The sequence below is a fragment of the Phalacrocorax aristotelis genome, chromosome 5, assembly GCF_949628215.1.
Source record: "Phalacrocorax aristotelis chromosome 5, bGulAri2.1, whole genome shotgun sequence".
NCBI lineage: Eukaryota > Metazoa > Chordata > Aves > Suliformes > Phalacrocoracidae > Phalacrocorax > Phalacrocorax aristotelis.
This window is the reverse complement of record NC_134280.1, coordinates 49,442,996-49,457,146: the sequence shown is the minus strand read 5'-3', so window position 1 is coordinate 49,457,146 and position 14,151 is coordinate 49,442,996. Positions and strand designations below refer to the sequence as shown.

At 47.3% G+C, this 14,151-nt stretch overlaps 1 protein-coding gene across 3 annotated transcripts in view; it reads right to left on the bottom strand.

Moving 5' to 3' along the window:
- The window catches only part of PAMR1 (peptidase domain containing associated with muscle regeneration 1), a 59,060-nt gene that overhangs the window by 37,974 nt on the left and 6,935 nt on the right, over nt 1-14,151 (bottom strand). For all 3 annotated transcript variants that reach the window (XM_075094345.1, XM_075094346.1, XM_075094347.1), the window contains exons 2-4: nt 8,829-9,005; nt 7,949-8,077; nt 603-717 (exon numbers count right to left, since the gene is read on the bottom strand). In XM_075094345.1, coding sequence (XP_074950446.1) covers nt 603-717; nt 7,949-8,077; nt 8,829-9,005 — 421 coding nt within the window. The remainder of the gene's footprint in view (nt 1-602; nt 718-7,948; nt 8,078-8,828; nt 9,006-14,151) is intronic.

Sequence of the window (14,151 nt, the reverse complement as noted above, 5' to 3'; positions counted from 1 at the left end):
AGCAGGGATGGGTTAACATGTCTAAGCTTACACAGGTCAGAGGAGCAATGACTTGCAGGAGAAGAAATCACATCCTCCAGACAGAGGAAAGATGAGAGGAATAACTGAGGCTGGTAGAGGACAGGGATGGTAAAATGAGTGAAAGAAAAATAAGAGAGGGAAAATGTAGGCTAAATGCACGGTAGGTCCCATGGGCAACTCTTTCCTGGCATGAGACATCATATCAAAATGTTCCTACAGCTTTTCTTCAAAGAATGCCTTAGTTCAGCCTGGTACATTCTTCAGAGAATATTGGGTGCTTTCATATCAAGGTCTTGAAGAGACCTCTAGAGAGATGCATTGTGCCCAGTATCTAAGAAACTCTCCTTAGCATCCAGCTGTCCTAAATGGGAATTGAAGACACAGCATTGATGGATGATTTGTGCAGTGGCTGCCCATCATAGGCTAGAGCAGGGGAAAGAGCTGAGGTACCACATGCAAAGTGGTGGCAGTATCTTCACTGCCCCAGGGCTCCCAGCTGTTGACTCTCATTGACTCTTGGTTATCCACATGCCCCAATGTCCACCTGAAACCAGTGCTGGCTAAAAGTTAGTACGACCTACCTTAATTCAATGTTAAATCCAGCTTGAACGTGAATAGTCCATTCACATCGTGCGTTCAGTGGGTAACCCTCCAGCAAAATCTGACCTCTAGAAGCCCGCAGAACCTGCCCGCACCCTGGGGAGCAAAAGAAGAAAAAAATTCTATGTGAGGGACCTTCAAGAGGCATTTGAAGAAAATACATGTAGAAACAACACTGGAATGAGAAGACAGGGTGGCTTAAGGAAGATATACACTTTCTTACAAAGCAGTATATAAAATAATGAGACAATGGCATAATGGCTATAAAGAGTTACGACTCTATTAGAGTATTGTCTAGGCTAAGAGCACCCCTAGAAAAGTTTTAGTTGATTGCTTCTCCCTGGTTTGCAACACAGCCCCATGAAACCGTTTCTTACAACTTTTGCCCCACTCTTGGTTAGCCCACCCACCCGCCTAGCTGACTCTCCAGCTCAGAACAGTTCTCATGGATCTCGTGTTGACCTGTGTAACCACTGAAGCTGAGGAAGCTGGTGGGAAAGTGCCAAAGGTAAAATGAACACTTGAATTAGCTCAAGTGAGTGAAACAATGAGAGGAAGAACTGTTGCACCCAACTTCATAGTTTCAAGTCCTTCACGAGGAGACTCTTGGAGGAAAAATAGCTGATGTATTCCTAGAGGAGACCATCACAACTCCTCCACAAATGACTCAGTGTAACACATATATAATATGCAGCCCTCACCCCTTCTCTTAGGTTCATTCCTATCCTTCCTCTCCTCCTGTCCCACTCTGCCTGTGTCACTCTCAGCTTTTCACCATACTATGAAATGTACTTCAGTGCCCAGCATCAACAGAATAAGATTAAGTACTCAGGTCATTTGTGCCCAGTCTGAGAAAACCATCAGAGTACAATGACCTGAACAAACAGCAGACAAGGTCACCCACCGAGGAAGCAATATCTTTTCGTGGCTATCCTGCAGCTGTCACTAGGCATCTGTCCAGGGATCGTTGTCCTAATTCCCCATCTTGGATGCTGAACATTTTTAGCCCAGAGAGTTCTCTCACCTTCGGTAACCTCTCCCTTTCCCCCAGCTATAAAATATGACTAATGGTATTTTCCTCTGTGGGAGAAGTAAAGCTGTTTAGTGATTTTTGTAGAGCCTTTTGCGATCTGTAAATGAAAGTACTAGCAAAATGCACAGTTAAATCATTATGCATCAAACAGAGCTAATTTCTCGGTTTCTACCTTCCTGACTACATCTTTCCAAATGGAGTTGTGCACATGGCTACATTCCTTGGTAAGACTTCTGTTGCTTTGCTGAGCGATGAGGCTGTATCCGTAAGCAAGAAATGGCAATTGGGTATTACAGCATCACTGAAACAGGGGACTCTGTCAGGCTGCACACCACAGATAATGAGGATAAGTAAAAAGACCAATGACCCAAAAGACCACCAGACCAACTCTCTCCCTTCTTTTTACCTCTTTAGTCCAACAGAAAGCCCTTCTGCTTCCATCTGTTTCCAGAGAGGAACCCTAAACTTTTAACCAGTAACACAGGATGAATGTTTCCTGCTGAAATGGTGGGTTTTAACACTTGCCTCAGGGCCCTTCCTTCCTTTGGGAAAAGAGGATGACAGTGACCTGATTTGGTGAAGTACCAAGCATCTGCAGTTCCCATTGATCTTAGTGTCTGGAAATCCGTCCCACTCATCTGGTCTATGGGAAAACGTGAAAACTGCAGGTCAACTACTTCTCCTTCTTCTTAAGAAAGTGTTGCTCAAATGAAATACCCTTTGTTCATTTACCCTCGGTTACCCTTAATTAAGGAGGACCCAAGGAAACAGAAACCCTACTCAGAAGAGTTCCTCAAAAGTGTTTCATCCTCCTCTGTGGCTCTGTGCCCTCTGTAAAAGGCAAGAATTAATGACTGTGCCCAGCAACCACATTAGGATTCAGTGAGTACAGCAGGATCTGCTGTGGTGCACATGATAATGCTCCTTCCCACAGCAAGAAACAGGACTTTGTGCTGCCGCTGGCTCCTGCCTCAAAAACAACCTGAGACAAAGCAGCTAGAAATCTTCAGATGGTTTGACAGGGGGCTTGGACCACCTCAAAGAAAGTTTCCCTTTCGTCGCAAAGGGCTTTTGAGTTTCTGATGCCTTTAACAAAGGAAAGCCAAAGAACTGGTGCAAAGAGATACTTGTGTGCACCGCATACTAAACACACTTTTCTGTTTGCAGTGGTACAGTCTGAACTCTCTGAACACTGGTGCCAAGGAAGTAGGTTTGGCCAGCAAAGCAGGTGGTCCAGAGGCTAAAGAGGAGCCATTCAATGACTGCCTCCAAAAGAACGTTCTCAGATTTGCTACCGCCCTTCTCTGCACGAAGCACCTTTGCAATCACATCAGATCTGTGCTTTTGTATCTCCAGTCCTTCTAGCAGAAGTTAGGCTGACTCCCCAGACCAACAGTTCAATCATCTGTTGATCAAAAGGAGTCTTTTCTCTTCCCATTCTGAATCTGTGGGAGACCTGGAAAGCTCTCAAAAATAATTTATAGCCTAAACACAAATGCTGGCAAATTCTCCCTCATTTACAAAAAAATAATCCACTTTGGCAGAGTGTCAACATCCTTGTTCCGTTCCTGTTCCTGAAAAAAAGGCAGCTTTCAAGGCCACAGTAAGCTTTCCTCTAAGGCTTGTTACTAACAGAAAACAAAACAATTCAGGAGACCTCTGAGTTCTAGCCCACAGAGACCCATGGGCTGATGGAAGGAGAGGTCCTGAGGAGACCTCTGGTAAGAACTCATTATCTACTGTTTGAGTGCTACAGCATTGATGTGGGGCTCCTTCAAAGGTCAAGAGGATTGAACAGAGGAGAATGAGAATAGAAATGTTACTGGTACTCAGAAACAAACAGCTATGGGAAGGCAGCTGTCACTCATCACACCCTGCTGCTACCTGTCTCTTGTTGGTCACCAGTATTATGTGAAACACTAACGTTCGCAAAGTCTCTAAAACTACAAGTACTGTTGTTCGTCACAGGGACCACACTCAGCAAGACTGAGGACAGCTGCTAGATAATACCACTTTATCCCCCGCTTTGATGGAGTATGTATTCACAAGCAATGTGACAACTGAAGGTTGACAAAGGCTGTTGCAGTACAGGGTACAGAGGAAAGGGTCCTGCAGGATCATTTTCCTTCTGGTTTATATTCTGACATGCCTTTTAGGGCATGATAGTCCAACGCAATGAACAGTCCCATTCGGAAATGTCCCAGCACCCAATTAACTCTATTCAGTGTGGTTTTTTTCCTAAGAACATTCCTTTGGACAGCCCTACACCATTTCTCTTTTTACCAGATGAACTGGTGTCCTTTGGCTGTTTTTCAGCCACATCCACCTATGCCAGTAGACCACATGAACTGGATGGCCACATGGGCCAGGCCACGCTACTTCTTCCTTGCCACAGACCTCCAGGCATATCACCACTTTTGCTGGCAGTTCCCAGAAATTGCTCCCAAGGGCTCACCCTGCCCTTGTGATTGCAGACAGCCCCTTGACTGCTGCCCTGTGGCTTGGGGCAGTGCTACGAGCCCACGGAGCCAGATGGGGCACCCCAGGGCTGCCCCATGGGCAGGCCTTGCTGCTCTGGGGTAACCAGAGCCTGCCCTACAGGTGACACAGCAGTGCAGTGTGGTGCAGGCACTAATCCTACCTATAGGCTAAATTGCAGCACCCTGCTTCTCTGCATCTGGGACCAGTGCTGTTTAATATTTTCATCAATGACTTAGTGGGATTGTGTCTATGCTCAGCAAGTTTGCAGATGACACCAAGCAGTTCACATGCCAGAGGACGGGATGTCATCCAAAGAGACCTAGACAAGCTGGAGAGGTGGGCCCATGTGAACCTCATGAGGTTCAAGAAGTGCAAGGTCCTGCATCTCAGTTGGGGCAACCCCCAATATCAATACAGGCTGGGGCATGAAGGGATTGAGAGCAGTCTGCAGTACTTGGGGCTACTGGTGGATGAAAAGCCAGACATGAGCCGACAATGTGCACTTGCAGCCCGGAAAACCAACCATATCCTGGACTGCATCAAAAGCAGTGTGGCCAGCAGGTTAAGGGAGGTGATTCTGCCCCTCTATTCTGCTCTGGTGAGATCCCACCTGGAGTGCTGCGTCCAGCTCTGGGGCCCTCAGCACAGGACAGACATGGAACTGTTGGAGAGGGTCCAGAGGAGGACCACAAAAATGATCCGAGGGCTAGAACAGCTCTCCTACAAGGACAGGCTGAGAGAGTTGGGGTTGTTTGGCCTGGAGAAGAGAGGGCTCCAGGGAGACCTTATTGCAGCCTTTCAGTACTTGACCGGGGCTTATAAAGAAAGATGGGGTCAATCTCTTTAGCAAGGCCTGTTGTAACAGGGCAAGGGGTAATGGTTTTAAACTAAAGGAGGGTAGATTTAGACTGGATATATGGAAGAAATTTTTTTACAATGAGGGTGATGAAGGTCTGGAAGAGGTTGCCCAGAGAGGTGGTTGATGCCCCATCCCTGAAAAACATTCCAGGTCAGGTTGGACGGGCTCTGACCAACGTGATCTAGTCGAAGATGTCCCTGCTCAGTGCAGGGGGGGGTGGGCTAGATGACCTCTAAAGGTCCCTTCCAACCCAAACCATTCTGTGATCTCTGGCACTCATCCCCTTCTGCCTAGAATGCGCGACCATTTCCCCGACTGGCTGCGGGTACTGGGCGCGAGGCGTGGGGCCTCCTCCGGGGCTCCCGGGCCCCACCTAGCGCCCACACGGCGGCGGTGCCGCCGGACGCCCGCGGGCGGGCCGGCCGCCTGAGGGAGATGGCGCGGCGGGAGGGCGGAGGCTGTGCGGCTGGGGGAGGGTCCCCGCAGCGCTGGGCCGGGTCGTGCTGTGCCCTGCCCGGGGCGGTTTCTTGGGGCGGTCCGGTAAATGAAGGGAAGCAGGCGGAGCGGTGCCCGCCGGCCACCGGAACGCTCGCCCGGTTGTGGCGGAGCCCTCCCGAGCGGGAACCCGGTGCTGCGCGGCAACGCCTCCGGGGCCTCGCGAGAGGGAGACAAAGCCCGGGCGCTCCCAGGGCGGCGGCGGCGGCGGCGGCGGCGGCGGGTCCGCCGGGCACCCTGCCGCTCCGCGCTCGCTCTCGCCCGCACTCGTCCGTGCTCCGGGCAGCCGCCCCAAAGCGTTCATGCGTGGGCGGGGATGTGAAGTCTTGCGGGTAGGTCGCCCTCGGCGCAGGGGCAAGGTGGGCGCGGGCCTTGCTGGGTAGGAGGAGGTAAAATCTGAGGAAGAAGTTTTAGCTGGGGACCAGCTCTGTCAGGGGGAGCCTTGCTTTCCGGCCAGTGCAGCAACGCTGCTCCCTGCAGCCGCCGACCTGATGTGCGGTGAAGCTTTGTGGGTGGTTTGTGGGCACAAGCAGCTTGGTCAGGGCGGGTCCCGTGGACTGTCCGTGTTTGCTTGCAGAGGGCACCAGCGTTTGCAATATAGGATGAAGCAGACATATTACATCCTGCAGTTACTGTAGTTGCGCTCCCTTGTGTTCCTGGGATTTATAGGCATTCTGCCGCAGGCGAGGGACCCAGTCAGGCTGCGAAGTTCCACATGTGATCTTGCATGCAGATACCAAAGAGACATGTCTCCTCTTTCACTCTCCAAAATGTGTTAACACATCCACTGCTCCAGCAGCCAGTGTATGCTGTTGTTGAAAGGCTGCTCACTGGCTGCCCTCCAAACCCAAAGCCACATAGCTGTGAGCCTGCAGGCCAGCACCCAGCATGGTTATCGGCTGCTCTCTGGACATGCAGTCTCTGTGTGCCTGAGCCTACTGTCAAGGCCAAAAGTGGGGTAGCCATGAAAGTCAGAGCAGGGATGCTCAGGAGTGTGCTAGGTTCACAACTGTCCCTTGTCCTCCTCTTTAAGAGTGAAAGAGGCAATAGTGCTATCTGCCCATCCCACCCTGCCTCTGAAGTACCAGGACCACACAAAAGAGACTACATCCTCAGTGTCAAGCTGCTTCCCTCAAAAGAGCAAGAAGCAGGAAGAACACTATTAAGATAAGGCTCTATAAAATTTTAGTATTGCAAAACATCCAAATAGGCTGCAGCATGAGGGTATATTTGCTTTAAAACACAAGTAGGCAGAGCAGGCTGAAATATACTGTAGGCAACAAGTCTACTCGGAGGGAGGAAGGATTAGATGAACTAATGATTCTTTCCTGGTTCTAATCTTATAAAAAGTGCTAGGGTAGCTCTAGCATCAACCCCAAGCAAACGGGACTTTAAAGTGCTATCAGAAATCACACTATAAACTGTAAAAGACTCAGTTTATCAACTTCTGAAGCACCAAGACTGAGTTAGCTGTTTTGCTGAAACGTGATGATTCCCCGTATTCTGCTGTTTGAAGCAATGGTTTTATTTTGTTCGCTTTCATCTCCTGAATGGTCATGGGCTGTGTTGGGACAGCGGGTTCAAATGTTGCTTTAAAATCAATGACTAAGAGAAGACAAGACTAAGGTGTGTAGAACAATGGACAGAACAGGGTAGGAAAAGCAGACTCTGCTTTCGTCCCTTTCAATGAAATGTGAACAAAGAGACAGTCAATAAAAATTGAAAGAGCATTGGTGAAAGGCTATACCTTCACCAGTGGGAAATTGGTAAAGGAAATACTAGTCTTAAACTGTATCCAATTAGCTTACAGAATTCATTAAAGATAGCACTGGGACCAACAGCTTAGCAAATTCCAAGAAGTAGGAGCTTTTGTACGCTGTTGGGAACAAAACCTTTAGATATCACAACCAGAGCCTGGAACACTTCTGGTCCGTCCTGGCACTGTTAGCAGTTGCAAGACACTGTTTTCCAGAGCTGCCATGGAGTGCACGGAGAGAGGGAGCACTGGGACTTCCTTGGGGCTGGTTCTGCAGCCCAGGGGTTGAAGGAGGACAGAGGAGAAGCTCTTTGATATATCTGTTGCCCTTGTAAATGTTTATGCTTTGTTGAAGGCCTCTGGGGAATCAGTTATGCTGAAGTATGTCTGAGAAATGCAGAGAACAGATTTACAGAGTCACAGTAGTTAAAGTTTTAAAATAAACCAAAACAGACCAGAAGTTTAGTAAGGGTTGCAACCTCCCGTGACTTGGGGCCCAGGCCAATCCCTAGCAGAAGAGCACTGGGAGGGAAGTTTTCTCCACTGTAGATCTGCTTACTGCCTGGTTGTGTTTGTCCTGTCCTGCCTGTGCCCTTTGCAAGAGTCACCATACAGAAATAGCTGGAAAGGCACAGCATGGCTCTGGCTCCGTCCCACCACTAACTGTCCCTGACATGCCTCCCTGTCCATGTAGGACACTTACTCATGCAGTCCCCTCCGTACCAGCCAGCTCTGCACTCTGCACAGTAGGTCCCCTTGATGTAGAAGTCGTCAAGTGTCCCTCCCCAGGAGCCGTTGCGGCAGGACTTGCAGTTCTGGAAAATGGTGCAGCCTGAAAGGAGAGCCACTGCATTAGAGGAAAGCCAGGGTGGATTGTCCTGTGGGGAAAGGAGCAGCCTTTCTTTTCCACAAAAAATGCCAATGATGTTAGTGACTGCTGTGGTGCTGACAACTTCCCCGCTGTGAACCGTACCCAACCTCCACCCCCAAACCCTAGGCAGCTCAGACTCTGAGATTTGGAGCCAAACTCCCAGTCTGACTTGCCCAAACCTCTAAATGTCATTGCTCAGACCATAAATGCCTCTCTCAGAAGTCTGACTGTGGATGCTGGTGCCGCTCGGGCCCAGCCCAAGTGATTCTGATGACTTCTAACCTGGTCCTGTCTCCTCCTGCTCTCACCTTTCACTTCGCCCTTTCCTCCTTGCTAGCCAGACTTCCAAGTCATCTCTCCCTTCTTGCTTTGGGGATACAAATCATCCCAGAGCACCTACAAAACACTCCTGGTGTGAAGCCAGCTGCAACATCACCCTTTGGCAGCTCCCAAGCCTGCCCAAGATGCACTGAGGACAACACTGCTTGTAGAAAGTGGGGTTTTTTTTCTGGCAGTGATGCTACCTGCTGCAGGGGCACCTTGCCAAGTGTCTTGCTGCTGTCAGCAGAGTGAGTTCCTGAGGAGATGCAGGGCAATCCCATGCCCCAGTGAGATGTGCCTGCCGTCGCCACTCCCCTGCCCAGCAGCTACCATTACATGCTGATGCCTTGGCCAAAGATCCGGCGTGAACACAGTGTGGCCCTAAACATACCTGGGTGGATTAAGCAGGAGTCGCATTCGTTCTCCTCATTCCTGCAGCAGGGAATGGTGTAGCCCACTCTTTCTTTCCGTCCTGGGCAGATGCACTCAATTTGGTCGTATTCGCAGCACTCCCGACACATGATATTCCACTCAGCACCTGGGCAGTTTTCATTGATCACTGTGTACTCTGCAAGCGGGAGACAGAGAGGGGAACACATGGAAATAATCCATTATCTGTTGAGGATCAACAGGATCTATTGCTCAGCGGTTTGTCAGATCATGTACAGCATGAGGCTGGCCAAGGCTTTTGGCCCAGGAAATCCCAAACTACATGGTAACGTGCGCAGAAACACCAGCTAGGTTTGCGTGTCTAAAGAACATGTGGGCAATTTTGCAGTGCCAGCCAGAGGAGGCAGGCAGGACAGAGAGAAGGAATATATTCATTTCAGTCTTTTCTCTGCAAGGATCTCCCACTTCTATGGTGAGAAGAATAATTTAAAAAAAAAAGAGGATGACATCACATGATAAATTCTTCTTCAGATCGCAGGACTGATTTATATCCTCATATATGCTTTTATTTAAACTGTATTAGCATATATTGGTTATATTTCAGTTTGTATTTCTGTTTGTGAATTTGCTACTTTTGAAGACTAGGGTGTCCACCAGGAAGGGCCAATTTTGAGGCTGGGTTTTAGCTGATTTCACTCCCTATTTTCACTCAGAAGCACACAGTGTTATGCTCAGCTTCACTGCCAAGATTTTTCTTTATTTTTAAAGATTAATTTTGTCTGGCATTTCTAATATGGTAACATTATTGATATCTTTTTATTATTTAGCATAACATCATATGATGATATTTAAGCTATGCTGAAAGTGCCTTTTAGGAAACAACCTCAGACTGTGACTCTGGGCTGCCACAGTACATGCAGAGCCCAACTTTCTCTGCCAGCATGCTGTCTAAGTTCTACAAAGTGAACTCTAATGAGTGCATGGTGCTGTCAGCATGTCTCCTAATCAGCTGACAGAGCTGATGACTGTTTTCATGGAGTTTGAGGGTAAAAAGAGAGAGAGCAGTCTAGAGAGATGAGACATGAATGAAACATAATGAGACTATCTCTTTCTTCTTCCCTTTCGCCTCCCTTTTTTTTTTTCACTGTGGTTAGGTAACATCCTTTTGTTTTAAACTCTGAGTAACAGAGCTGCTTTGTCATTGCAACAAGCCGTACATCTCTAAGGTGCAGCACTCCTGTCCGTGCCTGTACCTGGCTCCCTTCTCACACTGCTGTTTTTTTTTTCATTGTGCATCATAACCTAATCATTGTCTGCTGGAGCTCCCTACCACTGAACCTTGCTCCTCTGCCTCACTTGATTTTCCACGGCTGCATGAAGCTCCTCGAACCTTATCTTTTCCCCTAATGGTATTTACTGGGTTCATAAAACAGGGACCACCAGACTGTTTGTTCTTTTTTTTTTTTACCCTTTGGCTGGGAAATAAAATTCAGCCTTTCATGTTCCTCAGAACTGTGAACACCCTTGTGCCTGGTGTACCGACTGGGGAGAATCCATCACCACTCTGAGTTTGGAAACCAGGCTGCTGTTTGTGCTGAAACTTTTCTATTCCCCCTCCTTGCCCCCATAATAATTCTAAAAAGAAAAAGAAAGATGCTTCTGTCATTTAATAAGGTTCTGCAATTTTTTATTCCAGTAATAAAGTCCTGCATCAAAATAACCTCAGTGTTTAGCAGTTACATAGCCTTTTGCCTGTAGATCTCAACATGCTATACAAAGTCCTTTTTCCAGATGGGAAACTGAAGCACAAGGGAGGTAAAGTGACTTTGCTGAAGGTTTCAGAGAAAAAACAACATCAGAGCCAGGAATTAAACTCATGCCTTGTAACTCCCAGAACAGCAGTCAATCAGCTTGGCCAGTTTGGGACTTCTTAACCTATGGTTCCTATTCTATTTTAATGAAGCCATTTATCTATGGACTCTTATCTGATTTAAATTCCAGAGCAAATTGATTAAACATGTCTAATTATCTTATTAGAACTGACACTCGATTTGATACCTCTCACCATACATGACTGAAAATAGCTGTTTCTGTGGTGTATGGGGGTGGGGATCTCACTCCTTATTGAAGGAGCACTCCCCAAAGTGTGAGTAATAAATAACTACCCAACACTCAGGAGCTTTTGCAAAACTTCCTTCAAACTCTCATGTTTCCCAACTCAAGCTAGAAATCTAATTTCTCTCAAAATTTCTGAAACTTATTAATAAAATGGCTACATCCATTTGGTTTGTGGCTGTAAATTGCCCGAGAGACATTGCTATCTGTAAAATTATCCAGATGTTCACAGGCAAATTTACACTGGAGTGACTAAGGCATGTCTTCATCCTTGCAGGAATTCAAAACCTGACAAGATAAGGCTGCCAGGAACACAACATAACTTCAAAGTTAGCACTTCTCTGAGAGAGGGACCAGACCAGATGACCTCCAGAGGTCCCTTTCAACCTAAATTACTCTGTGCTTCCATAAAATATTACACATGTATCTGTATGTGCGTAGACATTGTGTGTATGTGCATATGCATATTTATTTTCATATGTAGAGCTTGTGCACACAACAGGGCCAAAAAGCAGATGCCACACTTATTCTTGGTGAATTGAATGGGTGTATTTGTAGTGTAAGCTGAGTTTAAGGTAACATTTAGTGTTAAGATGGGAGCAGCAGATCTTGGCCCTTAAGGAAAAATACATTTGCTGCCACCTAGAAATGCTGTTTGCTGACTTCTTGCTGTTGTCTCAACTGAGACAATGAAAATAAACTGTCTTTTGATTTACTGACAATTCCCTTTCATCTTCTCAGGTGCTTCAGTTTGGGCAACATATATAGCCTTGACAAGGAAATATGTGGACTAGAGATTTTTTAGAAGTGATCTTCTCTAGGATTTTCTTCACAGAAATAAATCTATTATTCTGAAGTTTTGTAGAAGCTATTCTTTAAAGAAATTCATGTGAAGACTTTATGCACCTCTTTAATAATGGTAGGATCCCTTTTGTTTTGCATAAGTATCTCCAGGCTACTGAACAAAAGGCAAAAAAGCTTTCCCTCAGAAATTTAAGAGGGACATGCACAGAGCCGCTAGCGTGTTTAATAAACGTTTGTTTGTGTTGCTGAGCTCAGCCTGGACTCCAGGGAGGAAGAGGCATAACCCCACTCCCCTTTGTGTGTTTGGGGAATGATAACAACCAACTGGTGGCTCCCCACACCCACAATTGGCCATTATTTCCCCAAACCAGAAGAGAATGAGGCACAGAAGAGCAGGGGAAGATTTACTGACTGAGTAAAACACTGGAAGCCAGGCCTTGGCCAGCTGTGGCAGAGACAATTGTGGGGTGCTTTGTGGGCCTGACTTTGATAATCCTCCAAAGCAGGCAGTCTGACTTGCAGGCAGTGGCTGTGTTTCCCAGCGTCAAACACAGTTTAGAAAGTTGCTTGACCTGATTTTGGGAGAAGCAGGAAGAAGCTGCTTGACAACCCATGCAAAATATTTAGCTGAAAAGAACAAACAAGTCTCTGGACAGGCAAATAAACAGTGGATTAATTTATGGGATTTTAGTGATGGAAGAAAAGCCCATTAAATCCAGGCATAAACAGCACAGATGGAAACAGCTCAAGACCATGGAAACCAAGCAAGAAATGGCTATGTTGGGAAGGCACACAAACCTCTGGGGAAGGTGCTGGCGGGAAGACCTGCTTGGCTCAGGAGCCTGGCGGAGCACAATGCAATGTTTCACCCAAAGCTTAGAGTCCAGCCTGAGGGCCAAGTGAGGTGGGAGATGAGCACTGAGACATACGCAAGGTGGCTGGTAATTCTCATGCATTTCCAGGTTCAGGTGGCAATACATTCATGCTTTTCACTGATACCTGCACCTAGCAAGACCACCTAGTCCCTATAGCACATTTCAGATCCCAAAGGCTGTCAGCGATGGATTTTGTAAGACAGCAGTACGAGGGGATGTTCCCAGTCAATGTCCTTTCTGTTAGCAACATCAGTCTGAGGTGCTGAGTTACAGCTCATCACAGTGATTCTGCAACCTCCCCTGCTCCGCAGTGCTGAGCCGGGCCTTGGGAGGAGCCAAAGGCAGCTCGCTTTGGGGAGCCTTCCCCGCTAACAGGTGGGCCCTGAGCTTCCCCTGTGAAAACCTACATGCAGGTGATAAGGCGCACCAAGGAGAAGATGCAGCAGGACTGTGTGGAGGGGTGGGCTGGCTGATCCTGCTCTAGGCTCCGCTGGGCCAGTGCTGGGAGCTGAGCTGCTGAAAAGCACATGAAGAGCATCAACAGAGGAGCTGGTGCTGAATGAAATGCACAGCCGATTTGCTAAGCCGTTTGATGCTTACTGACATCCCCTGTTGGTAACAGGACTTCAGTTTCTCCATAGATCTTCAAGACTGCAAAGGCAAAACTTTCAGCCTTTGCTCTTGATTTTGACTTGGCTCAGTGTTTGCCTTTTTAGAAGAGGTGCTTGCCTGCCTGCCTCTGTACCATGAACCCACAGGAACCAGTGAAGGGAAGGAGTGGACGTATGTTACCCCCGGTGCTGTAATAGCTTGAAGGGTAAATAGTTTTGATCTGCTGGACTATCAAGCTCCTACTGTCACTCACTTCCTTTACAAAGTTGCAGCAAATCCAGCTGATTTGACTTGCCAGGCTTACCCACATCCCTCACTTTCTCTGGCCCACAATTCAATTTTTTGCTTCTTATTTTAGCTTTACCTTTTCAAAATGTGCCAACTTCCTTGGCCAAGATGTGCTTGGGCAGCCTGGTGTGTAGCAGAGGAGCTTGAACAGTTAGTGATGTAGCCATCATCTCCCTGACACAAGTGTGTCTTTTTTTCCTATCGCCCTCATGGTCTGGGCACACATATGACTCAGCCATGTCTGTCCTCGCTAAACCTCAGATAGTATCCTGTTCCAAACTGCAGGATTTCTGAAAATGAGGTGATAAAAACCACACTAGAAATTCTTTTATTAGTACTTGGGAAGGGTCATGATGGAGGTTTGACAGAAATATTGTTTGAAATTGAGTGGAAGCGCAACCTTCCAAAAGGGTAGTTCTTACCACACCATTCTGAAAAGCCGAATATCCTTGGAAGATAAGTGAAGGCTCCATAGAACTCACCCTGAAGACTGGAGTTGTGTTACTTATGCCAGTGAGTTCAAAGAGGATACCCAAGTAATAAAAAATAGCTGCAAGGATAAGACCGTCTTAAAGCACTAGTTGTATTCAATGCAAAGTCGGTTGGAAAGGATAGTGATAAATCCTGGGG